This window comes from Cataglyphis hispanica, chromosome 20, assembly GCF_021464435.1.
Source record: "Cataglyphis hispanica isolate Lineage 1 chromosome 20, ULB_Chis1_1.0, whole genome shotgun sequence".
Lineage (NCBI taxonomy): Eukaryota > Metazoa > Arthropoda > Insecta > Hymenoptera > Formicidae > Cataglyphis > Cataglyphis hispanica.
Window position 1 is genome coordinate 4495613 of NC_065973.1, and position 26403 is coordinate 4522015.

The 26403-nt window shown below is 33.6% G+C and overlaps 4 protein-coding genes across 6 annotated transcripts in view; all 4 read right to left on the minus strand.

The window, feature by feature from the left end:
• Window positions 1-5727: 5727 nt before the first annotated feature.
• Window positions 5728-11318, minus strand: LOC126857132 (uncharacterized). The gene is made up of 2 exons (XM_050606284.1): window positions 8892-11318; window positions 5728-5871 (listed from the first exon to the last, which is right to left on the minus strand). Exon 1 carries the CDS (start codon window positions 11095-11097, stop codon window positions 9247-9249), a length of 1851 nt encoding a protein of 616 aa, XP_050462241.1. The 5' UTR covers window positions 11098-11318; the 3' UTR covers window positions 5728-5871; window positions 8892-9246.
• A 1480-nt stretch (window positions 11319-12798) lies between these two features.
• On the minus strand, window positions 12799-15540 carry LOC126857158 (dnaJ homolog subfamily C member 1-like). Of its 3 annotated transcripts, none has more exons than XM_050606350.1 (2): window positions 15392-15540; window positions 12799-14275 (listed from the first exon to the last, which is right to left on the minus strand). In XM_050606350.1, the coding sequence occupies exons 1-2, from the start codon at window positions 15483-15485 to the stop codon at window positions 13674-13676; spliced, it is 696 nt and encodes a 231-aa protein (XP_050462307.1). In that variant the 5' UTR covers window positions 15486-15540; the 3' UTR covers window positions 12799-13673. The 3 variants fall into 3 exon arrangements, 2 of the variants coding, with proteins under 2 accessions (XP_050462307.1, XP_050462306.1); XM_050606349.1 differs by lacking the exon at window positions 15392-15540 and adding an exon at window positions 14364-14614; XR_007688450.1 differs by lacking the exon at window positions 12799-14275 and adding an exon at window positions 14707-15302.
• Window positions 15541-15717: 177 nt separating this feature from the next.
• LOC126857164 (J domain-containing protein CG6693-like) lies at window positions 15718-17192 on the minus strand. Its single transcript, XM_050606356.1, has 2 exons — window positions 16994-17192; window positions 15718-16906 (listed from the first exon to the last, which is right to left on the minus strand). Exons 1-2 carry the CDS (start codon window positions 17085-17087, stop codon window positions 16359-16361), a joined length of 642 nt encoding a protein of 213 aa, XP_050462313.1. The 5' UTR covers window positions 17088-17192; the 3' UTR covers window positions 15718-16358.
• Window positions 17193-17553: 361 nt separating this feature from the next.
• Window positions 17554-26403, minus strand: part of LOC126857140 (all trans-polyprenyl-diphosphate synthase PDSS1) — a 45956-nt gene continuing 37106 nt past the window's right edge. Inside the window, exons 5-8 of the mRNA XM_050606306.1 lie at window positions 20692-20781; window positions 19911-20042; window positions 19604-19798; window positions 17554-19510 (exon numbers count right to left, since the gene is read on the minus strand). Coding sequence (XP_050462263.1) covers window positions 19289-19510; window positions 19604-19798; window positions 19911-20042; window positions 20692-20781 — 639 coding nt within the window. The 3' untranslated portion in view covers window positions 17554-19288. The remainder of the gene's footprint in view (window positions 19511-19603; window positions 19799-19910; window positions 20043-20691; window positions 20782-26403) is intronic.

A 26403-nucleotide genomic window follows, 5' to 3' on the forward strand; every position in this document is an offset into this window, starting at 1 on the left:
ATTTTGCGAGGGACGTCAGGCTAGAGATTCGGGAGCGAGAGAAATTGGCACACATCGCCACGCATTCGCTTTCGCGAATGGGTTTATAAATTCGGCGACTTTCGCGCGGCAGCTTCTGCCGAAGCCTCACCGTGATCTTGTCACACGTCCGGAGATGGGAACGGTGCCTTAAGGCCCGCGCGCACAACCTCCTCTCCTCCCCGAGACGAGATCTCTCTCCTCTCTCTCTCTATGGTTTCCCACGAGAACCACCGCCGCCGCCGCCTTCTGGAATGTCGCTCTCCCCTTCTCCTCCACCACAGCGCGGTTCCTTCCACCATCCTCTCCTGCTCCCTCTTCGCCTTCACTACCGTCTCGGCTATACAACCACCGGTCTCTCCTCGCTCTTCCACCTTCCGTTCCTCGTGTAACAGTGCCTTTTCTCGCTCTCCATCACGCCGATGCAACCCCGCCGGCTCAATTTTCCTCTTCGCTTTCCTCTCCTCTGTCGCGGATTCAATAGGGGGAATCCCTCATATGTATATCGCGTCTCTCGATTCGCGATGGAGATGCTGCAAGAGGCGATTGGGCAACTGCAACTGCACTTAACAAAGCGCAAATGCAGTTTTCAGCCAATTTCTTTAGGCCATTATGTGTTCCTTCCGTGATTTTATCGAAATTTCCACTTCTTATCGTGGTGTCTTTTATCGAGGGGAGGAAAGACGATATAAATGGGCATCCGCAAAAGGGGCAAAGAGGAGCCCATGCCCCTCCTCTCTGGAAAATAAAAAAAAATTTATAATCGTAATTCTATTATATATTATTACTAAAATAAGATGCATAAATATCAAAGCATATATGTTTCAATCAATCTAAGTGACATTTTATGTTATGCCTCCGCCCCCCCCTCTTCCCCCCTGAAAAAATTCTGCACGCCCTTGACAGTACAGCATATTTAAGAAGCACTTTCATCAAGTCCGGTTAGATGAACCGATGATTAAAATTAGCAGGATGACCAACAGAAAATAGAGATTAAGGAAAATCAAGCATTTATGTCATTTCAATTTTCCACACTGTTAATTTTAATCTGTTAATTTTTAGTTCGGTTTATCTAAAATCGAATTCGATGAAAATTGGCCCTTAATGACAAGATTCTGTAAAGATCGGAAGAGATATGGGAGCATGTCCTAGATGCTAAAGTTAGTGCACCTTCTTCCTCTGCTTTCTCCGCATTCAACGAGATGAGCATTACCGATGCATATTAGCCATGAGGTAGATAGTAGTGCGGTCGCAAAAGGAAATAGGTTACAGTTTTATGGGCTTAACCGCTGCCTAAATGCCACGATGCCGTTGATTGCACGTTTTCCATTTCTGCGGTTCAAGTGACAAGAGTGTGGAAAAGGGGGAAATTCCCTATTCAACGCGCACGCGCGGCGATGATTTACGAGTCAGTCATTCCGACAGCATAATATTAAGTCCGTCTTTATACACCTATAATAAATGCGGTCAATTCTGCATCAATTCTTTTTTTTTTTCACAATTCTTAATTAACGTTAAATAACACGGCAACCGCGGGTCGTTGTGAAAACATGCGTGTCTTTCCCTTCAAACGCGCGAGGTCGAAAGAGTTACGTCAAATGTCAGACGTCGTCTTAGACCTCGCTCGTCCCATCAATCCGGATGTGTGTGTGCGCAATAAATTTATCGTTCCATAAATTAACTAAAGACCACGCAAAAGATGCAATTAAACGTACAATCAGATATTTCGTCGTGGCTTAAAAATTTCCGAGACGTTTTTTCTCCGATCGTTATTTCGTAATATAAGCGAAACGTTTGTTCTCCCGCGCTCGATATGACTCATCCGTTTTATTCGATTACGAGCGCGCTTTAGTATTGCGTATAACTCTGTGGGAATGCCCGCCACAATCGCCGACAGGTCGTGATATAATTGCTGTTTAACGGGGTGAAAAAAAAAAAAAAGAAATATGATTCCGATTACGCCGCGGCTATTGTGTTACTCTGTTCTTTGGTAAACTCCAATCCGGCCTCCTATTACATGTCTGGCTAAAAATAATAATGGTTTACACTTTGCTATACCTATGTTTGCACCACATATCCATAATAAGACGGTTACACATACGTGATTCTGTCAAAGTGTGCGCCGATCTCATGCACAACGGGTGTCTTATTCAAAATGAGAAGTTCACGTGTTTCTCATAGACATTTATATCAAGAGATATATTGAAACTATGATAAAATATATAGCAAGAGAAAAATCTCACAATTGCTGCATTAAAATCATTCTTTTTTTAATATTAAAAATAATAAATCATTGTTTAAACATTTGACTAAATGTGTAACGTATTGCTGTCGATTTGACAATGCAATAACAGATTTTAAATACACAGGATGATTGAAAGGAAGCCTAAAAAATATAAACAGATTGTATTTTATGAGTTTCGATAGAATCATTACTTTCCTCTCATTGCATGATAACATATTATATATCATTATTATTTAAAAATAATTAAAATTTTTGTACACATATTATTTTATATAAAAGAGTGGAGCGATTACGTAAATACCTTGCTTTGTAAATTTGCTGTGTTTTTTTCTTATCACTTATTTAAAAAATAAATTTGGCAATTTTAAATAATAATTTAAATAATTTAATATGATATCTTGTGTTTATAATAATTTATAATAGTAGCAAATTTAATTAAATGTTATTAAAAAATATATATTTTTAATCTGCCCCTCTTAATATGTTATTGATAACGAGCATGGACGTTGTACAATTAGTCACATTGTTAATTTCACAGATGCTATGATATATATTGAGAATATAAAAAATTTAAAAATAATATAAATAGTGGAAATTAGGATTCCCTGAATGCTGTAACGGTGTTTGTGAAAAACTTTCTAAAACTCTATATAAAAGGGGAAACGCTTTGTCTTTGGAAATCGTGTCACCCGATGTGTATTGTGTTGTTGCTCCAGCCAGTCCAGACGTAATATGAGACTGACCATACGAGGCGGCCACTCTCATGATGCTCACAAGTGTACATACCATCTCTACCAACACCGATTGGAAAGTACCACAACATCATAGTTGTGCCACCATCTCGAGCCATCAAACACGAGACTCGCGAAAGCAGAGAGAGAAGATGTCCTGGCGAGAGATTGTCCTCTCCCCATTCCTTGCTATCTCTGTTTTTCTCCTCTCCTTCTCACCTTTCACAAATTGTGTGACTAACAATGTGACCGATACACCGCTCATGCTCGTTATCGATGACGTTAGGATAATCCCATCGAAGAATTTGGGCAAGCAGATTAAAAATATGTATTTTTTAAATATTTTTAATATTTAATTAATTTTACTACTATTATAAATATGTGATCTTAAATATACCATGTATAAAAAATGATACGTAATTATTTTTAAATATAAATAATATGATATATGTTATAATTAGAATGTGTAATATATCTAACATGTCTTATTTCTGAATGATATATGAAATATTTAATAAAATCTAATTAAATATATAATTAAAATTCAATAGAATTTAATTAAATATTGTTTATACTGTTGTGCTATTGTTTACAATATTGTGTATATCATACTCAAAAAATGAGCGCCATTGATTATAAGATTATATTTTATAAATCATTAAATTTTCATCTTGCCTTATATCGATAAGTCAGGCCACTCATAGGACGAGAAAATACTTTTAGCGCAATCTTTTTATACACAATATATATAAGTTACAGGAATTTGTATAATCTAATTATATATGTAAGAGAGATCGCGAGACTTTTATAATTACAACACATTATGAAAAATAAAGTTCCTCAAAAGCACTAATTATAATAAGCGTTTATATTATAATGCAAATGGACAAAACTGAATGCAATGTTGCAGAGAATGCAAAAAGATTCATGTAAATTGTGCAATAAAAATGACTGCAAGAAAATTACATTTAGTTTTTTTTTAGTCATAGAATGATATCTTCTTTTTATTTCAAGCATTATTTTCAATATAAGATATTGTATTAAATTAACATTATTCAAATTTCTGAATTTATTTTTTAAATATCTTGCAATAACAAAAACAAACAGTTTACTTTCACGAATATCAAACAAATTTACAAAGCAAAAAAGAGTGAATATTTGTGTTCTCTTCATTCTTTTATATATATGTAAAGACTTCAGAAAACTTCAGTGTTTGTATTGGAACTTTATAATATTAATCAGTTAATATAAAATTATTATTTTATATAAAGATATCGAAATACCACCAAACTAATTTTTATATTTACATATAAAAATATGTATATAATATATTTATTCCATAATTGTACTTAAGAATAAAAATATTTTTTTATTTCTGAAACATTCTCTGCACTAAAGCTCAAAATTATTGAATATTTACATGTACGAAATATATGTACTTTGAATGGCGAGAAACAAGCTCTGCAAATATAGCAGAGGTTAATTTTACATGAAGGGTCGGTGATCGATTCCATCAATGTCCAGGAGACGGATATGCGTTATCTATATAAGCGCGTTTAAGATGGCAAATACTGGCAGAGTGCCACTATGTGATGCAACGATTAATCGCTTAGAATACCTAAGAAAACTTTGATTTAACATTCTATTAATAGAAAAGTTGCATTTTCAAAATAATTTTAATAATATTTGGCGCCAACGTTTACGAATAATTTCTAATTGTTACAAAAAAATCTCTGTAATTTCGGTTCAGTTTCAAAATAAAAAAAAAATATACACATATTTTATGAAATTTTAATTAAACTGTAGACAGAAAAAAGAATAAAAGAACATTTTATAAAATTTTTATAAAAATTTTTGTGGCATATTTTATATTATTAATCAATATCAATCAATTTTTAATGTAAAACTTTGACGAAACGGTATTTCACAAATATCTTTTATTATGGAATTTATATATATATTATTTTGAAAAAAGATTTTACTTTGTCCAATAAAACTGCAATAAAATGCCATTTCTGGAATTTATGACTGACAATGAAATAGAAGAAATAAAATAAATTAATTAATTAATTCTAATTTAACTCGCAAATTCCGACGGACGTTAATAACAGAATAAAATAAAATAATTTATTTTATTTTGTTTTTGTTCTTATCGTTAAAAAACTAGAAAATAAATTAAAGAAATTTCAAAAGAAGGCGATTTTCTATTTCTCTGTTTCACACATCTATAAGATTCTAATTTCTAATTAATTACAGGAGTTTCTATATATAAAGGAATTTTTAAAGGTGATATAATAAAACGCAATGTGACAAACGCAATTTGTTTGTATATAAAGTATATAAGTAACAATTTCGTATTTACACCGTGCACATTTAAAAAAGAGGTTTTGATTCGATACAATGGTTTAATTTATGCCGCAATTGTCGCGCGATTAATTGACACAATGACATTAAACCAAGCAGATTTCTATTTAATTTATTGGCATTTTCCAAAAGTCTTGGTGGACTTATACTTAAAAAAACTAAACCATCCATTACATAAAAATCTATATCAAATTCGTGTGTTGCAATTTAAATTACAAGAAATTGAGACTTTTTGAAGATAGAACGAAGACAGACACAAGTTTCGATGCTAATTTACGTCTTCTTTTTAGTTTTCTTCGTAGTCTTTGCGGGCGAAGCCTTCTTTTTCGTCGATTTCTCAGCCTTCTTCGCGTATTTTTCAATCAATGTGTCGAAGAAACTTTCCGATTGACCGGCGCGAGCCTTGTTGCGATTTTGAATCACTAGCGCGAGATCGTTCGCGGCTGCATTTTCCTCGTTCTCAATTTTCAGCATCTTCTCCAGACGTTCAGCTTCCGCTGCTTCCTTTGCCCACTGCAATCAGACAAGTCAATCAAACCAATTAGCGTCAAAAGCTGATGGCTGTTTATACTCTCCGACTAAGAGTACGTTTAGTTTAAATTGATAATTCGATCCAGACTCGTGACAGGAAGGAATAGATTTTAAGACTAGATAATGCTCGACGCATAAGTGTGTTTCTGTTAACGAGATTGATTACAGTCTGCACGTAATAAGAGCGAAAACGCGATCTACGCATTATTCTATTTCCGAAATCTGCGTCAAGAGTATTAAGTGCACGCAAGATTCACGTTCGAATAAAGAGAAGCAAGTTTTTCCTGCAGAGTTAAAGATTAAAAAAGGAGGCTCATTGATTTTAATAATGGTCGAAGCAGTCGAATATGCATTGCTTATAAGTAGGACTTGGATAAACCTTAGAGGACAGTGCCAGTATATGCTTGAGTCAGCAATATGAGTTACGATCTGTCTATAACAACATTGACATTGGCAGCATGCTCTAACAAGAGGTTTTATTTAAAATAATATTCACGCAATCTCCCCTCTATTTCAAGAAATTTGATTGGAATAACAGGATGAAAAATGACATTATACTTCTAGTCTAAAAAAATGTACATTATAATGTTAAAGGAAAAATTAAAACCGCGATTAATATTATTATATTATTTTTTGAGCTCCAAATTCTATTAAAAGTATAAAATGAAAATTTTTATACTCAAATATTTAGTGGAAACTCCCTGTATAAGATTCTATCGCAACTTTGACTGTTTAAAACTTATTTTTTGGGCAAGAAAATTTTTTCAAAAACGAACAAAAAAAATAGAAGCAAAAATGAAACAAATTTGGAAACACATACTGTAAAACAATATAGTAAAAAAAATACTTTACTATAATACATTGCTAAGAGAAACATAAGAGAAGAACTTTTAAACTTTAAGCATTCTCGATAATTGGTTCAGCATGTCACAAACGAATACATAAATTACGGGCTTTGATAAATAAATTAATTAAGCGAGTCAAGTTCATATCAGGTCTGATAAAATGCTTGCTCTCTCTCTCTCTCTCTCTCTCTCTCTTAATTGTTATAGATATGTCGGGATCTGGCAGATCTTCTACGTCTCTTTCCTCTGTAGAATTTAGTCCGAATATCATTTTTGCAATTTTCCGTAGACATTCTGCAGGTGGCCTTTTCGGCGTTGACTATCCACTAAGCGCACAAGCGTCGATGACGCTTCATGTCGCGCGTGACCTACTCCATAATCCGCTGCTGAAGAAATTCCGTTATTTATAATTTCTGGCAAGTACGTCTAACTGGCTGCCTAATGCCGCTGCATTGCTCAACACTTCGCGAAATTTTAACTGCACTGAGTCATGGCATGAGGCAAGTTCATCGGTTTTCTGCAAATCTTTTTTTAAAAACGAAAAATTTATCAGTCTTATAATGTAAAAGACAAACAAAGATTATTATTTATTTATTGAATAAAATTTTTATTCCATCCTCTGCATCTTTATAAAGTGAAATAATGAATAACGATAGTAATACATTTTTAATAATATTGAATAATATTTGCCCTCTCTCTCTTGTCAGGTAAAGGCAATCATTTTTTCTATTTTAATATCTAATGATTCATCTCCCGAGTTACAGTTAATCTTGAGATTGACATTTAAAGAATCCAACCATAAATAAGAGAGAAAAGAGAGGAAAAGTGTCTCGTTTTGTCTCGGGCAAAGTAATTTGAGATAAAATACACGCCAAGTATCACCAAGAAGTCAACACACATATGAAGTTGAAGGCGAAAACGTTTTTCACGACCTTGAGATATAGTTGGGGGTTTCTATTGATCGGAATCGCGTCGCACGAACCTAAGGAAATCGCGTTAAATAATTGACGACCATGAACGAACGTGACACGGATGGCGCGAAGTCGTATTAAACACGATCATCATCTCATCGGTATGGAATTTCATGGAGAATTGACTAAGCGGCGATCTCTCAAAGAAAACATGTGTGCGGACTGCACACTCGATAGAAACGAAGATAAACGCCGTCGTTCATTACAACGGACGCTTTCAATGATTATTCAAGGCCAAGATGATGATGATGATGATGATGATGATGATGATGATGATGATGATGATGATGATGATGATCTCGTGGAGGGAGACCGGTCGTTAAGATGCACCTGTTGCATGAGGAATGACGGAAGAAGATGCGTCGCGCGAACTTGACTGTGAAGTCAGTGAACGTCTGCGAGTGTATATTTAACGTGTACATTTATACAATGTCGAGCCGAGCGTCGTAACAAGGTCGTTATGTAACAGCCGTGACCGAGCGATTGGACGATGACATTAGTAATTATTTCATTATCACGGCGATCGCAGTCCGGTCGTCAGTTATTGTTGATGGCAATTAAAATCTTGCTTCGGCCACGCCACGCTATTGGCTTCCCTACTTGGCGAACATTTCGGATATTTAGACCTTATTGCGTCTCGAGTTTATAATTCCGAGAAACCACGATTCTAGATCAAAGATTAGCTAAATTTAGTTTAATCGATAAACTGAAGCGATGTCCTCTTTCATCTCTTCATAATAGAATATAATTTAAAATAAATGTTTGACAAATTCATATCAATTAATCGAAAGTTATGGACGCTAAATTTTTCATCTTGTCAAATCTAAAAGCTAACTATAAAATTAAAGTCCTCAATGAATATTTAGATGGACGGTCTAAAGTTGGTAAATTAAAATTAAATTTTAATTTTTAAAATACTACTACAGTTAATTATTTAATCTACATTTTTGAAAACTGATGTACAATTATATATATACTAAATTAAGAATGCGCTATCAACTTTTGTTATAAAAAAATGAAAAGCTTTTTTAAAGGGAGCCTGCTTTATCAATGACAAAAAATCAATTTTATATGATAATAATTGTAAGAATAATTAGTATAAATAATGACAGATTAATTCTATTAAAAAACTGAAGAACAAAAGAGCTTTTGATCTTATATCTATCCTCGATTACATGATACCTACACATGAGGTTCAGTTGACAAGCGCCGTTTCCGGAGTATAAGAATTCCATTCTAGAAAAAAAGTGTCTTAATCACGCTCTTGATAATATCTGATTAGTAGCTCTATGAAGCTTCCTTAAGCAGGTACTCGATAGCTATATGTGGGAGAAGAATTCTAATACTAAATATATATAATATATATACATATAAATGCGCGCTCAGGTTCATGGCACAACGCGACGTTTGAATGTACTATTCGTTGTATTATAAATCAGCGAAACATTCAATCTTCTTTCGCCTGGTATATCTAATTATTCGGAATTTATTTCACGTAAGAATTCGTTTCGATCCGGCAGGAGGCAAGAGAAGTGCCAGACTTAAAATCCCTCTGCGATGACGTGTCCAAAGACGGTGATAATAACGGAGATCGCAACGATGCATGATCGGATACTCGAGGAATCTGCCGAACTTTTCGGACACTCGGGCAATGGATCGTCTGTCGTCGTCATGAGATCGTCGTTTACAGTCGTTATCTCTCGATAATCTTGCAACGGCGGGTGCAGAGTCGGTGCTGACTCGTAATACGGAGCTCGATAGAACTCGTCCGAATTCGACGAAGGTGGGTACATCAATTCCGGAGATGAGGGTATGAAAGGTCTGACGAAAGTCTGACGCTCATTGGACTCCGTCGTCGTCGTAGTTTCCCTTTGATTCGCTTGGTCAGAGGAATCAGTGGCAATTGGAACATTATTGGTGTTCGATGATTCGTCCACGATCATTTTACGCGGATCGTATCTTGCATAATATGGTGTTCCATAAAGATCCGGGGTGCTTGGAGGCAACGATGGTAAACTGAAAGTAGGAGGGGAAGAGGATTCGTAACGCGTCCAGTATGGATGTTGATTCGAGTGGTCGGTGGACCAAAAGTCCGCAGTTCCAACTGTGTTGAAATCGCTGGGATGTGTCACTTGGTTGGATCCTTGGGGCGTTCCTTCCCGATCGTTGGACGTTGCAACGTATAGTGGAGGCATTAAGGTGTTTCCCGCCTGGGATGATCTATCGGATTTCATTGTTGTTTCATGATCATCCGCTATAGAGGATCCTGATGCTCGCAGTCTCTCCAAGACGGAATCTTTCGGATAAGGTGTCGTCTCGTATGTCGGAACGTGTTGCGGATACATTGAAACGCGTTCCGTTTGCGATAGTCCGTGGTTGGTGGTTTCCATGTATCGGTATGTGCTGGTATCTTCCGAGGGTCTCCATTCCATAGGCGGTACTGGTAGTGGTTCCGATGTCGGAAGTGGATAAGGCATCATTACCTGACGCGAGAATGAATCCGGCGGAGAAGTTCTTAACGGGAATCTTGGCTCCACTCGCGGTATTTCATTTTGTTGCTTGAACGTTGTCGGTCGCACAGTGGTGGTTGGTCTTCTGTGACGATGACGATGCTCCGCATGTTGATCCGGATGAAACATCCTATCTCTCGTCGGAGGGTATATATAGGGTGCATCCGGATGTTCCGGTCTCTTGTCAGAATGCAAGATTCTATGATCTTCCTCCGTGTAGCTAGGTGGGACTTCGATAGTGTCGCTGGCGACTCTTCTCCACTCGGGATCTGGCTCGAAAGCGACACCTTGATTCTCAAGAAACTTACTTACGGCATGCGGGCAAGCAAAGTCAGAATTCTCGTTGAGGAATATGCGCTTCAATTCTTTCAAGTGCGACATTTCATTAAGATTCAGACAGCGTAGTTGATTTCCTGATATTCGAAAGTCCACGAGACTCGGTAGATTCCTGTAGACATCGTCCTCGATATCACGTATATTATTGTAGTTGAGATCAAGGTACGTCAGGTAATCGAGACTTTCCAACCACGATGCCTTCACTGTAGTCAGATAATTGTTGTTTAAACTGAGTTGCTGAAGATTAACGAGTTGCCGGAAAGCGTCCGCATCGATGTCGGTGATCTCGCAATGCGAGCAACTCAACACCCAGAGATTCCCACCAAACCTCGAGAACGTGTCGGCGGTTATTCTGCCGAGCGGCATCCTGGTGATACGCAGTTTCTCAGTCGTTTCGGGTACGGTTGTCAAATCGCTGGGCTGGCCACCTTCGCAAGAGTACTCCAGCATTTCATCGTTGGCGATCTTTCGGCACAATGCAGCAACATCGCCGACAAGCGTGGTCAGCAGGGCGATTAGCGCTAGAGTTACGGCACTATTCTTCATTTCTCGAGCGTATACAGATATTACAAGAAAGAACGATATAATTTGTTCATTCAATTAACAATAAAACCAGATTGTTCGTCCTTTATTGTATTAATCTCGATATTTGAATGGAATAAAATGTACGACGATCATCGCGAGAGGGATTTCTTTTTCGTCCGTATTTTACGAATAACGACGGAACTAATTGTAACGCGGACTGAAGCAGTTCTCGCATTCGTAGGTTACTTATTTACTAGACCTTCCCCTCCTAGAGTCGTGTCGCTATTTCTCCTACTACCTTCCACCCATCAAGCTCTATACAGTCTATCGGTAAAAATAGAGAAGCTTGAAAATAGCGTGGCGGGGCGTTAAAAGATCATTGAAATGACATTTAGCAATAATTAAGGGAGTGCTAACGTCATTTAAAATTCGCGCTACGATAACACGCGGTCGATCGTGACCAGAGATCGATATGTAAATAGTGTATAAACGTGAGAAAAAATTGCGCGAGAACGTTTTGCGATAATTTGACGTCTTTTATACTTTAATATATCTGTTTCGAAAAACGTTTGCTGTGATATTCTTGAAATGGTTTAATAAATTTATAAATATAAGATATTAAAAAAAAAATCGAATTGATGATTGCCATTTCTTTTATGTCCAATAGATGATATATCCCTATTTCTTTTGACAAAATAATTGTGTTAAATTTAATTAGATATAATAAATATATATAATAAATTTAATTATATGTAATAAATTATTAAACATTCATGCATTTATATTTACAATCTAATTAATCCTGTGCTTTCTGCTACAGTATTAAGTTAATACTTAACTAAAATTTTTTTTTATAATATGAAAAATATGAAATAATTTAATAAAAAATAGAACACAAACATACATACATACATATATACACAAATGTAATTTTTTTAATATCTTCTTTGAACAAATTTAATTTGATTTCTTACCTTTCTTTTCCTGCGCTGCTTTTTCTTGTCATTCTCATTAGTAAAAGCTTTAAATTCTGGAACTTCACCATTCTTTATCAGATCTTCAATTATAGCATGCAGTCTTGGTTCTTCATCGCAATTTGTAAATGGAACAGCTTCCAAAATATAATCCATATCTCCCTTGCCTAAAATAAATATAATTATATAAATATATATCACTATAATAATAATGATATAATATATATTAATTTCAATATATTATGTCTTACTATCTATATATGCCCTTTTGAGATCCTTGATCTCTGTTTCCGATCCCTTGTAATTCTTCTCATAATTATTGATATCTTCGACAGTGATTTCTTTAAATAAGGATCTCCAATAGTCGGCCCAGTTGCGCATGACGACCTCTTCGCTTTCCTCGTCGTATTGTCCGGATTCGTCGTAAATTTTGCGTTTCTCATTGTCACTGAGAATGGAATGTATTCTACCAAGAACTTTGAACTTCTCCGTCGCTTCGGCCTTGATATCATCCTCGACCCGGTCAGGATGTACGAGTAATGACAGTTTGTGATAAGCCTTCTTCACTGATGCGACGAGAAATAACAAATATTGTTATTATAAAGAGTGAGAGAAAAAAAATGCAGCTCTAGAGGTTAGGACGAATGTTCGCTTACCCTGTTTGTCGTTCGCGCTTTTCGATATCTTCAATACATCATAAAAATTACGGGCGCCGAAATATCGCTCGCACAAGTCTAATAAACTCGCCATGCCGGCGAATCTGGGATGAGTAATGGGTTACAAGAAATTTTTTGTTGACCGACAAACCAAAGGACGACGCGACAAATTTTTCGCGCGTTGCGGCGATAAACTTAATACAAATGATTTAAATCACTTCATCAAGAGCGACATCTATGGATAATGTCGAAAAACAATATCGAAAAAGAGCGGGTAATGTATTTATGTATCTTAATTTTTACTCGCATTGACTTTTTATCAATTACACTTATTTAAAAAATATTACATAAATTATATTACAGTTTTGATATTAATATAAATTTTTATATAAATGATCTTTTTTAAAAGCAAATGAAAATTGAAGAAAATACCCTTGAAATCAATTCATATAACGAACTCATATATGGAAATATCATTGTAAAGAGATAGCACAAATGAAACATATTTAGAGATCTAGAAACACATGCAAAATAAAATATTGTCCCCAAAAAATTGATTTTGCTGTTTAAATTATGTAATTCATCAAAGAAACTTGTAGAGCTAAAGAGCTTTCATACATCAAGAAATGTCAATGCAAGTTAATATAACATAAAATGAATGAATACATAAACTGTGTACTTTTAACGTGATTAATAAACGAATTAATCAAATCAAGTTCGTATTCAGCTCTGATCGAGCCTAATTCCTTAAGGATAGTATATAATTTAGATTTATATCGGTTTTAATATTTTTCTTTCATCTTTCTTTCTCTCTGAATAATGCTAAAATTAATTGTAAGCTGAATATCCTTATTTCCATATGCAGTTGAGAGAACAGAAAAAGAGACTTTGCAACTTCTGCAAGCATGTGTATTATTTTTCAGATTTTTTTTATAAAATTGGTCTTTTTGATAAAAAATCCTTGTCTTTAAGAAAAACAAGAAACAAAAAAAACTGAAAACAATTTCAGCTTCTTGTAATTCCTATTTTCGATAGTTGATATTTCTTCAAGTGAGACTCTCAAATAATTGATACTCCATTTGCATATGATTCCTACTTCCTCGTATTTCAGTTTTTTTAAGAGAAGCAAACACAAATAAATTGAAAACAATATCGGCTTCTTGTCATTATTATTTTCAACAGTTAATATTTTTTTATTTAAGGTGTTCAAACAGTCAATGGTAAATTCGCGCACATCGACTTCCGCTTCTTTGTCATACTTCAAGACAAGGAAACAATTAAAAACTAGTAAAAGGAATTGCCATTGAATCTCCCAATCGAGATCTTCGATAATTATAAATAGTTCTTCAAGTAAGAATATAAAATCGTCTGTCAGTTTGCGCACGTCGAACTCTTCGATTTTCTCGTCACATTGTCCGGATTCGTCGTAAGCTTTGCGTTTTTCATTGTCGCTAAGAATGGAATATATTCCACCAAGAACTTTGAACTTCTCCGTCGCTTCGGCCTTGATATCATCCTCGACCCGGTCCGGATGTACGAGTAATGACAGTTTGTAATAAGCTTTCTTCACTGATGCAACGAGAAATAACAAATATTGTTATTATAAAGAGTAAGAAAAAAAATGCAGATCTAGAGGTTAGGACGAATGTTCGCTTACCCTGCTTGTCGTTCGCGCTTTTCGGTATCTTCAATACATCATAAAAATTACGGGCGCCGAAATATCGCTCGCACAAGTCCAATAAACTCGCCATGCCGGCGAATCTGGGATGAGTAATGGGTTACAAGAAATTTTTTGTTGACCGACAAACCAAAGGACGACGCGACAAATTTTTCGCGCGTTGCGATAAACTTAGGTTGGGTTCGGGGAGCACGCTTTTAGCGCTACGAGCGTGCTCTATCCTTGTTCAACTTTCAATAAATAACAAAGATAGAGCGACGCTTGTCGAGAGCGACATCTATGGATAATGTCGAAAAACAATATCGAAAAAGAGCGGGTAATATATTTATGTATCATCATTTTTGTTTGCATTGGCTTTTTATCAATTACTTATTTAATAAATATTATATAAATTATATTACAGTTTTGATATTAATACAAATTTTTATATAAATGATCTTTTTTAAAAGCAAATGAAAATTGAGGCAAATACTCCTGAAATCAATTCATATAATGAACTTATATATGGAAACATCATTGTAAAGAGATAGCACAAATGAAACATATTTAGAGATCTAGAAACACATGCAAAATAAAATATTGTCTCCAAAAAATTGATTCTGCTGTTTAAATTATGTAATTCATCAAAGAAACTTGCAGAGCTAAAAAGCTTTCGTACTTCAAGAAATGTCAATGCAAACTAATATAACATAAAATGAGTGAATACACAAACTGTGGACTTTTAACATGATTAATAAACGAATTAATCAAATCAAGTTTGTATTCAGCTCTGATCGAGCCTAATTCCTTAAGGATAGTATATAATTTAAGATTTATATCGATTTTAATATTTTTCTTTCTCCGTCGCTTCGGCCTTGATATCATCCTCAACCCGGTCCGGATGTACGAGTAATGACAGTTTGTAATAAGCTTTCTTCACTGATGCAACGAGAAATAACAAATATTGTTATTATAAAGAGTGAGAGAAAAAAATGCAGATCTAGAGATTAGGACGAATGTTCGCTTACCCTGCTTGTCGTTTGCGCTTTTCGGTATCTTCAATACATTATAATAATTACGGGTGCCGAAATAACGCTCGCACAAGTCCAATAAACTCGCCATGTTGGCGAATCTTGGATGGATTACTATAAATTATAAATATTTGTCTTTTGTCTTTTTGGCCACGTTCGATCTAGGCATGATCAGGACATCAATATAAATATTTGTTGACCGACATAAATCAAAATACGACGCGAAAAACTTTTCGCGCGCAGTATTGAACTTATACATTTAAATCTTTTCGTCGAGAGCGATATCTATGCACGATGTCGAAAAAAATAATACAGTTATGTATATTATTTAATTGTTATTCACATTGGCTTTTTATCCATATTATATATTTATTAAACATAATATGAATTATATTACAGTTTTGATACGTTACAATGATACTGTTACAAATGAATAAATGACTTTAAAAGCAAATAAAAATTATGGTTTGAGAAATTAGACCCTAAAATCGACATATTCAAACTATGATAGGTGGTAAATATCATTGCAGAGATAACAAAAATGAAATAGATTTAGAGATCTAGAATAATATGTAAAATAAAATATTGTCCCCAAAAAATATATTCCACTGTTTAAATTGTGTAATTCATCAAAGAAAGTTGAACAAAAAACTTTATATCATTTCAGACTTTAAGAAATCAATCAGAAATCACTGCAAGCCAATATAACATAAAAATAAGCGAAGGTATAAACTGTGGGCTTTAAAATGACTAAACTATTTAATCGAATCAAGTTCATATCAGCACTGATCAAGCTTAACTAAAGAATAATATGTAATTTATGAGATTTATATCGATTTTGGTATTTTTCTTCTCTCTCTTTATCTCTTTAAATAGTGTCCTAAGCTTAAATATTCTTATTTTCATACGCAGTTGAGAAAGCAAGACGTTGCAACCTCTATATGTGCATTATTTTCTAGATCTCTCAAAGTTGTCTTACTGATATAAGACTTGTTTTCATAAGAAAAAGTTGCAAAGAAACTAATAAAGACAACTTCTCATTATTGCTATTGACAGTTGAGATTTGTTTAAGTGAGGGTTGCAAATAGTCAATCAATTTGCTCACGATGATTTTGATTTCCTCATATTGTCTGGATTCGTTGTATTGTCTGGATTCATTATAATGCCTGGATTTGTTGTATTGTCCGGATTTAGCATAGTCCCCTCTCTTTAAGAGAAAGAGACACGAAGAAACTTCTGAAGATAATCTCAATTTTTCGTCATTATCAATATCGTTGACAGTTGACATTTTTTTAACTAAGGATAGCAAATAGTTGGTCAATTTACACATGACGACTCTGATTTCCTCGTCGTGTCGTATGAATCGGTCATAAACTTTGCGTTTTTCATTGTTACTGAGAATGGAATATATTCCACCAAGAACTTTGAACTTCTCTGTCGCTTCGGCCTTGATATTATCCTCGACTCGATCCGGATGCACGATCAATGACAAATTGTAATAAGCCTTCTTCACTAATGCAACAAGAAATAACGAACATTATTATTATAAAGAGTGAGAGAAAAATGCAGATCTAAAGATTAAGACGAATGTTCGCTTACCCTGCTTGTCGTTCGCGTCTTTTGGTATCTTCAATATATTATAATAATTACGGGTGCCGAAATAACGCTCGCACAAGTCCAATAAACTCGCCATACCAGTGGATCCAGAATAGATTATTGGAAATATTTTTTGATCGACAAATCGAACAAAGGACAACGTGATCAGACGGGATTAACTTTTCGCGCGTTGCATCAAGCTTACACGTTTCAATCATTTCGCTGAGAGCGACATCTATGCATGATGTCGAAAAATAGTAGCGAAAAATAGCAGGTAACACAGTTATGTACATCATTTGTTCACATTGGACTTTTCATAAAATATATAAAATTTTTGTTCATGCATTTATGTAATTTCGTAAATATTGAATTTTCATTCCACATAATTAAATTTTACTATAATTTTAGTGTAAATTAATTTAATATTATCATTTTACACATAAAATTTTTTTATTTTAAAATTTAAAAATAGCATGTATACCAAAATGTCTATTCGAGGGTCAAAAAAGATATGTAAAAACATGTCTTTTTCGATCCTCGAATGGACAATTTAACATGTAAAAATAAATTTACAATATTTATCACAATCATCATCAATTCAAAAATTTGCAATGCTCTCATTTCAATTAGCAAATGTTTCGTTCGACACTTGTCTTATATTTATTAATAAATTTATAATATATTATAAATGTATAATATATTATTTTGTATAAATTTATCTGTAAATATTATTGATAAAATTTAAATATTTTAAAATACATGTTACAAGTGATATAATGAATATTGGCTTATGCTTTTTTTTCAGTCGTTACGCTTATATGCTATTATAAATCTACATTTAATCGTAATTACATATGCTTGTTTGTCAGTTAATGATTTATTGTATTCTGTAACATTACGGCAATTATATACATTAATCTTTCTCATAAATATAAATTATTGTACATTAGACACATTTTTATAGTTACATATGCAATAACAAATAATATATTTTGAGCAGTTTCACTTATTTAGTAAAATCTGACAAAGATGATTTTTTCATCATCAATAAAACGTTTAAACATAAAGATGATTTTAATTTGCTTTTATCGCAAATTGTGATTCGTTCCAACTTATATAAAGAGATATATTTTACGACAGACCAAAATTAATTTTTGCTAAAGAATTGCGAGAGAAACGAAAGACTGACTTGTCTTCTTTGGCAAATATTCTTCGCATCGTTTTCAGCAAAATTTCAAATTGGGCTGTCAAAGAAAAAATTAGTATTGGCATCCCCCTTATTATATATTTAGTTTTACAATTTTATTCATTGCGCCGAAAAAGTTATATGTTATACTTTATCAAAAATACACATTCGCCGATAATTTATGGGCCAAAAATAACTTATTGTAATGTTAATTCCATACGTTTGCTATTATTATACATGTATGTTTTTTTCAAATTTTTGTTTCTGCATGATTTTATAATGTGTTACTATAAGTCATTAAGACTCCTTTGATGCAGGCAATTTTTCTGATATTTTAATACAACAATTTTTATTAGACAGATCAAAATTTAATTTAGCGCATTACAATTTTTTTTATTTGAAAACCGAATATAATCATGATGCGTAAAAGGAGCTCAATAAAAAGTATTCAACGCTAATACAATGTAATTAAGATCTAAATTTTATTTACATTATATTATGATCGGCTAACGCGATTCATAAAATCAGGTAAAACGTATTTTTCTTCTTCATAGATTAAACGAATGTTATATGCCTAGGCACTTTTGTTATGAAAAATATACTTTCTGCATTTTTCCAGATAACTTAAATCCGCGCGTCAATAAAGTCATCTGAAAAAGACAGATGCACTTTAATGATTACATAATGTGCGGCATGGGACGCCTCTTCCCCTCCCTTTCCCCTCTTTTTTTTTTTCTCGGATGAGGTATGAACTTAGGGACGGCAATGCAATGATATCTGCGCATTGTTGCTATCAATCGCGCATCAATGTTACACCACCACGAATTACAGCAATATAAAACTAGTTTCCTCTTATTTAATCATGTTTTACGGAATTATCCTCAGGTAATGTCACTCATAAATGCTATCATATAATTCTGGCTAGTGGTATAATATTGAATAAGAAAAACCTTTTTCAATGCGGTCCCTGTGTGTACTCAATTTATAAAATTTGAGACAAAAGTTAGCTCTCTAGCCATTTTATCTCTCACCATATTATATAAATAATTATAAAAACGTTTCTCTCCCCCCTCCCCCAGTTCAATAAATTCAAATTTTAATTTTTGGCGATGCTATTTCATACGATTGATAACAAGATCAGCCATAATGATGAGAGCCTTTTGATAAGGGCTCTTAGCGAAGGACTGGACGATCTTGTTGGCCTCCGCGCAGTGTTTCTTCGCTAAGAATCTTGTCTGTTCAAGACCGTTAGACTTGTGCACCAATTCGAAAGCCTTCTCGACGTCGCCGTGCTCTTGAAAACGGCGCATAATCATCGCGTTTAATTCCGGATACTGCAATAGTGCAAATAATCGAAGAGCAACCGATTAAGATTCTGACGTTGATGAAAATCTCTATCGATGAGCATAATACAATGACTCACTGACCTGTTCGCAAGCGAACAGCACAGGGGCTGTCGCTAATCCAAGTTTCAGATCAGCGGCCGTGGGTTTTCCTAGAGCTTCCGAAGAAGCAACGAAATCCAAAAGATCATCCACCAATTGAAAGGCCAAGCCGACATTCCTACCGTACTGGAAGGCCATCTCTACCATACGATCATCGACATCGGCAAGTATAGCGACCTGAAATGACGTTGATTTAATATTTTCTGAAATTAAAAGATTTACAGACAGATCTCCGGCGATGTAAACGGCAACTCATTTAGCAAGTGATCCCATAACAATGCAGACTTACCGCTTTAGAGCAATTGGCGATTAAACTCGCAGTTTTTCGATACGTCTTTGTGAGATAATGCGCGAACCTCTCGTTTTCCGTTTCCTTCGAGCCGAGCTGCATGAATTCTCCTTGCACCAAGTCAGTCACTATCTACGAAGTAATGTAATGTGCTTTAGATGTTGTGTTCTTTAACAACTGATTACATAATTTTAATTTGTGGTTTGCCTCTTCTGTTTGAAGAGGAGAAAGGAAAAGGATAGCGATATCATAGAGCACAAAAAAAAAAGGAAAAAATCTGCAAGTAATGAATTTTAAACGTTGGATTATTCTGAAAATTAATTATCTTTGTTTCAATGATTTAAAATTAGCCAAAGTGGGCGAGATTTAATTATCGTGCGTGTATCAGCTCAAATTTTCGCCCGAAATCGATTGCAAGCAAGGGCATCCGCAGTATTTTTTTTTCAAGTGCGGGGGGAGGGGGCATGACATAAAATGTCACTCAGATTGATTAAAATATATGCTTTGATTTTTTAATATTAATATATAATAGAATTATGATTATGAATTTTTTTTTTTTTCATTTTCCAGGGAGGCATGTCTCCCCCCCCTCCCCCCTCCTCCTTGCGGACGCCAATCAATAGCAAGTCAAGGATTCTGCTATCAATATAAGCTATCAATATAAGGAATATAGATTTAAGAGAAAAATCGATTTAAAAATTAAAAAATAAGAATTAAAAATAAAATTAAAAAGAGAAGAATTTCGATTGAAAAATTAAAATTTTGTGACGAAATAATTTACCTGACTGACAGCGATGCTCACATCGTCATTTTGGAGTTTGGAGATCATCAGGCAGGCGATTGCCAAGATGTAATCCCCCGCCATGGCCACCTGAGAGCAAAATGATCGCTGTTACTTTTTAATTAAAGACATAATTAGTTTCTGCAATTAATAGTATAGATGTATCGCAATTATTATATATTATTAATTGTTATATATGGTATGTTGTCGAATGAAAGGAGTAATCTCATTCATTTAAACCCCTCTTATATTAATATTTGATATCATTATCGTAGCAATCTCTCACATTCCAATAATATTATCCTCGATTCCATGAATCATTACTATAAACAGACATTCCTTGCTGATGTTTAAGTGGAGCGGATATGAAGCGTGACGCGAAACTTGGATTCAGCATTTCGCGAGGTCATTCATTATATTAACAAAGTCGACGTGATTATAATCTAGTCCACTGCCTTTCACTGGACATACTTCAAATCTCGAAGCCAAACGGTTTTCAGAATGGGTGTTATATTTTCAAACTTGATGCGATTTGTTTAGCTCTGTTGATCGCTTTTCGTTTTTACCGCAACTTTTTATATATCTGCTCATTTAATTTGATCAGATAGTAAGAGATATGCGCAATCTTTTTAATAAAAAAATTGAAATGATTAAATGGTCATATTGAAAACTTGCCATGAGAGTGAACGATGGCTCGTGAGTAGAGATTAAAAAGATAGTAAAAAAAAAAGAAACTTTTGGGGGGGTTAAAAAATTCGATAAAAATATTGTTTTTCTACTCCCCCAAAAATCGGTTTTCTACCCCATTGATTACTTAGAATGTCCATTTTCAAGAATTTATAGTAAAACTCTAATTTTGAGTTTATTTATAAATCTTTGATGCACTTTCATAAGCATCAAATTTCTTAAAATTAAATATAGAATTTCATATCCTGTATTATTTTCATTTCTGGTCCACAAAATAACAAAAATAATAATAGTTTAACTATGCTTGAGAAAATTTTATTCTATTTTTTTTCTTTTTTTTTTAAATAAACAATATTAAAAGTATCATTAAATTATAAAAATTAAAATTAATTTAATTCTCATATCATCTTTTGAAGAAAACTGGCAGTATCTTTCAAAATTACCAAAAATTACCAATTTTTTATCCAAAGATATCGATTTTTTTACTTATTGTTACTTTTTCCCCCATTTAAAAAAAAAACTCGGTTTTTCTACTCGTGAGTTTTGTCAAGAATATAGATCGACATATATTCGCAAACATTTGCAATTTTGGTATCTCAATCTTGCGGTCGTTGATTTCCGTCGGAAATTCTTTGATGAACACATCGTTTATAACGAGCAACATCGTCGAAACCGCAACACCTCGACGGCTCTTAATGATCGCGGTCTATTGTGTGTCATATGCGTTGATTTCTAAATTTCCTCATACATCGAATTTTAAAATGAACATACATTGCGCCGCTTTCTATTCTTCGTGCAATTTAATTCATCGATCTCATAAATTTTCCTTTTCTTCATTTACAGCTCAATTCATTTAGAAGCACCTTCATTATCTTAATTAATTTGCCTTTATTTTGCTTTCATTTTTTTCTTTATTTTATTTTCCTTTTGCTTTTGTTTTGTTTTCTGTTTTTTTTCTTCTTTTCTTTTTCGTTTTTTTTTTTTTTGCAATATTCATGTATCTTACACTTTTGTATACCAAGGAGATTCCTTCCCGTCAAATAAATAAATAAATACATAAATAAATAAAATTCCCCTACAAAAACTTTATGTGTATGTGCATGCATTTATATCTTGATTATTTCAAACTTTTATTTTATATTATTTTATTTTATTATTTATTTTATTATAAATATAAGTAGTTCTTTAAAAGTACGAGACTGCTACAATTTTTACAAAAATATTTTACAAAAATCTTACGCCGATGAAATTTCTAATGCTGGAATTCCAAGAGAGGAATATATATCCGGTGATGTCGAGCTAGAAAGAGACAGGAGAACAAAACCCTTGTCGCGATAATTACGTTGTTTTGCTCGGCTAAAACGATTGAAGGAAGATGGTCTGGCGGGTCGACAATGATTCAAGTGACTCAACAAACGGCTCGTAATTTCGAGTTTCACATCCGGCATCGCCGACGCGTCGCCTTTATTTTCGCGCATTTCCCAGTCGCGATACAACCGAAAGACACCTGCGGCCAGGGTTTTCCCCTGAGCGCGAGCTGCTTCGGCAATGTGTACTTTCTTGCAATTATGCCGAAGCGACGTTTCGCTAAACGAGCATGAATCAGCGCGGAAAGTAGCGGCGAGGAGCATTAATTCCGACTAATATTATCTCTCTCCGAAGAAACAGCTTAGGATAGGCTACGGTATATACCTTGCCGTTGCATGTTGCGGAGCATTTGTTGTACGGTTTAATGAAATGAGGAGTGCATTTTTTAGCATGCATATGGGCGACCATCTGTTTCGCTCTCCCCATGTGTATAAACTTGCAATTTACTCGAATAAATAAAAAATAAAAAACATTCCTAATTTTTTTATTGTTAATTAATTTTATATATAATCTTATATATCATTTATATATATATATATATATATATATATATATATATATAATATTAATTGTACACATATTATATATTTTATTAAATATATTTTTTATATATTATATATTTATTTAATTATTTAATTACAGGATGTCTTTAAAATCTGAACCAGCTCCCTGGATCTTGGAAACGGCTTTAAATATGAAAAAAACGCTTCAGATGAAACTTTGATTTAAGGTAAGTCCATATTTTCATCATCTGTCCTCCTTAATATCCTACAACTTTTGTCCGAAACGTTTTTTTCATATCTAAAATCATTTCCGAGATCCAAGGGGTTGGATCAGACTTTAGAGACACCCTGTATTATATATAATTAATTATATTATTATTAATATATATAATATATTAATATAATAATCTAATATAATAATAATAATAATTATATTATTATTATTAATTATATTAATTATATTATATTATGTAATATATAATATATGTATAATTAATTATTTTATTTTATTACTATACTGTAATAATGAAGTATTAAACAATTATCTGATTATCAATGCGAGCCGTTGTATTCTCTTATTAGACAAATTTTCTCTCGAATTTTGCACTTGCTTTACGATGGCTCACATGCTTGGAGAGTGTCACGCTTTACACGAACGTAATCGCGTTATTGACAGGTGTAACTCAAAGATAATTATTGCACACACCTCGGCGGGAGTTCTGCCGATTAGCGATACGTTAATATACGAGCGAACTGTTGCACAATTCATTAGTTCAACTATCTGTCCGCGCCATCCACGCCGGCGAAGGTGGCGGCGTCGCGACTTTCGTCGACTATCCTCGGACTTTCCATTTCTCTGGAAGGCGCTAATTCCATCGCGCGTCAAGGTTGTCACACTTTTGCATTTTGCACTCCCTCATAATATTTACGCCTGCGCTATTCCAGGATTCAATTATGCAAATCGCAATACATTGCATCGCCTGATCTTCACGATCTCCGCTCAACTCGTTCTCACTTATCATTTTTTTTCTCTTCTTTATCAATGAAATTTTTTCCTCTCACAACAATCGTCAATAATATTGTTGGCGATTGGTGATGAAAATGCGTTATTCTTTTCGTGATTATAGAGGAGATTTAAAGTCTCTGACATTTATATGTTTTACGTTAAATCTAACAATAAGCCTTTAATGCCTGAGGAACTAGCTCTTTGCTAGGAAACACATTGTGTGCAGCTTGGTCTTTCTCGTCTCGTTACAAGCTGTCATTGCGTTTCACAACGCATTATCGCGTCGATATGCATCGAGATATCCGCATGTCTCAACAGAGAATCGTGTTAGACGCATTAAAGTGACAAGTTTCAAGACTGTAATGTCGTAACACTAGTGTGGAAATCTAGAGGCTAGTGTGGAAAAATAGAGAATGGAGCTTCAATATCTTTCATGCAACGACACGGTCTTGCAATGTCTCTCGTTGACCTTCTGTTAACTTTTTTGCGTATCAACAAATTTAATCAATTCAACGAATAATCGAAAATTATTTATTTACGAGATTTATTTGTTATTGTTACCAGAGATTAATTACTCAATTCCGTCCGAGCAATTTCATCACATTATATATTATTTTTAAATTAGATTCATAAACTAATGTAAGAGGATTGTTCATAAATATTCTGTAAAATTATTTAAAACAAATATAAATAAATATTTAAAATAATTAAATAATTTTTTGAAATATTATGATATTTAAATAATTATTTAAAACAAGTTTAAATCTCCATTAAATATCGTTTTTTTTATAAAGCACTAAAATGGATAATAAAATACTACACCCTATCTTAATCATTTTTTCCTGGATAATAAAATATTTATTGAGAAATATTGGGATGGCTGAAAGAGAATATATTTTAGAAAAAAATGTGTTTGAAATTTCTTTTTTTAATTTCTATTCTTTCTATATTATTTTAAACTTAGATTCATAAACTAATTTAAGAGAATTATTCATAAATATTCCGTAAAATTATTTAAAATAAATATAAATAAATATTTATATAATTATTGAAAATATTATAATATTTAAATGATTATTTAAAACAAGTTTAAATTTCCATTGCATACTGTTTTTTTATTTAAAAAACGGATAATAAAATATTTATTGAGAAATAATTGCGATGGTTTAAAAAGAATATATTTAAAAAAAAAAATGTGTTTGAAATTTCTTTTTTAATTTCTATTCTTTCTATATTATTTTAAACTTAGATTCATAAACTAATTTAAGAGAATTATTCATAAATATTCCGTAAAATTATTTAAAATAAATATAAATAAATATTTAAATAATTATTTAAAATATTTAAATGATTATTTAAAACAAGTTTAAATTTCCATTGCATACTGTTTTTTTATTTAAAAAACGGATAATAAAATATTTATTGAGAAATAATTGCGATGGTTGAAAAAGAATATATTTTAGAAAAAATGTATTTGAAATTTGAAAATTCTTTTACTGGATAAAAAATTTTTTTCTCTGTCCCAAATTTATAATTCTATCGAGAAGAAAAATGGACGACTCTCGGCGAGGCACCTCGTATACAAAAGGCAGAAAAGAGGAACGGACGTTTTTCTTCGTACGCGTGTTTACGTACGTGCGTACTTGTGCGTGTGTCAACGTACTTTACGCGTTCTTGACCTAGCGCCTAGTCTTCGATTCACATTCCCATTTCACTTGCCATTGCATAGACTCTTGTATAACGCCGATGGTGAATGCAATTCAATCATTTTCGCGACGCCGATTGAAAGCTAATTAATAAGCATTAGAAACGCGTCAAGTGGTCGTCGTATATGGAAAAGTGCGAATGAAATTCAGGCCGTTCCGGCCGATTGCGAAAGTGCGTACATTAACTCCTATGCGTTTGAGAGTTAAATTTTTCGATCACGTGTCGCGCGTCGCGTCGTTCCAACTGTCGATTTCTAATATATGTAATTTCAGCAAGTCGATTGACTCGTCGCTTTCCAAACAGTTTTACATTGTTTCGTTGTACTCTGTTGTACAACGGACTTGATGATTCCTTGATCGATATTCTCCTTTCGCTTCTTCCGAGTTTTCCGATTGTCTACGCAACAGGTGAAGGCCAAAAATCCGCTTCCAAATCTAGAAA

What these genes read in the sequence shown, in the direction of transcription:
- LOC126857158 (XM_050606350.1), bottom strand. Translation starts at nt 15,485, where the DNA reads ATGGCGAGTTTATTGGACTTGTGCGAGCGTTATTTCGGCACCCGTAAT. An exon ending in AAGCGCAAACGACAAGCAGG is followed by an intron (nt 14,276 to 15,391) that starts GTAAGCGAACAT and finishes TCGTTGCATCAG; the next exon opens with TGAAGAAAGCTTATTACAAA.
- LOC126857132 (XM_050606284.1), bottom strand. Translation starts at nt 11,097, where the DNA reads ATGAAGAATAGTGCCGTAACTCTAGCGCTAATCGCCCTGCTGACCACG.
- LOC126857164 (XM_050606356.1), bottom strand. Translation starts at nt 17,087, where the DNA reads ATGGCGAGTTTATTGGACTTGTGCGAGCGTTATTTCGGCACCCGTAAT. An exon ending in AGACGCGAACGACAAGCAGG is followed by an intron (nt 16,907 to 16,993) that starts GTAAGCGAACAT and finishes TTGTTGCATTAG; the next exon opens with TGAAGAAGGCTTATTACAAT.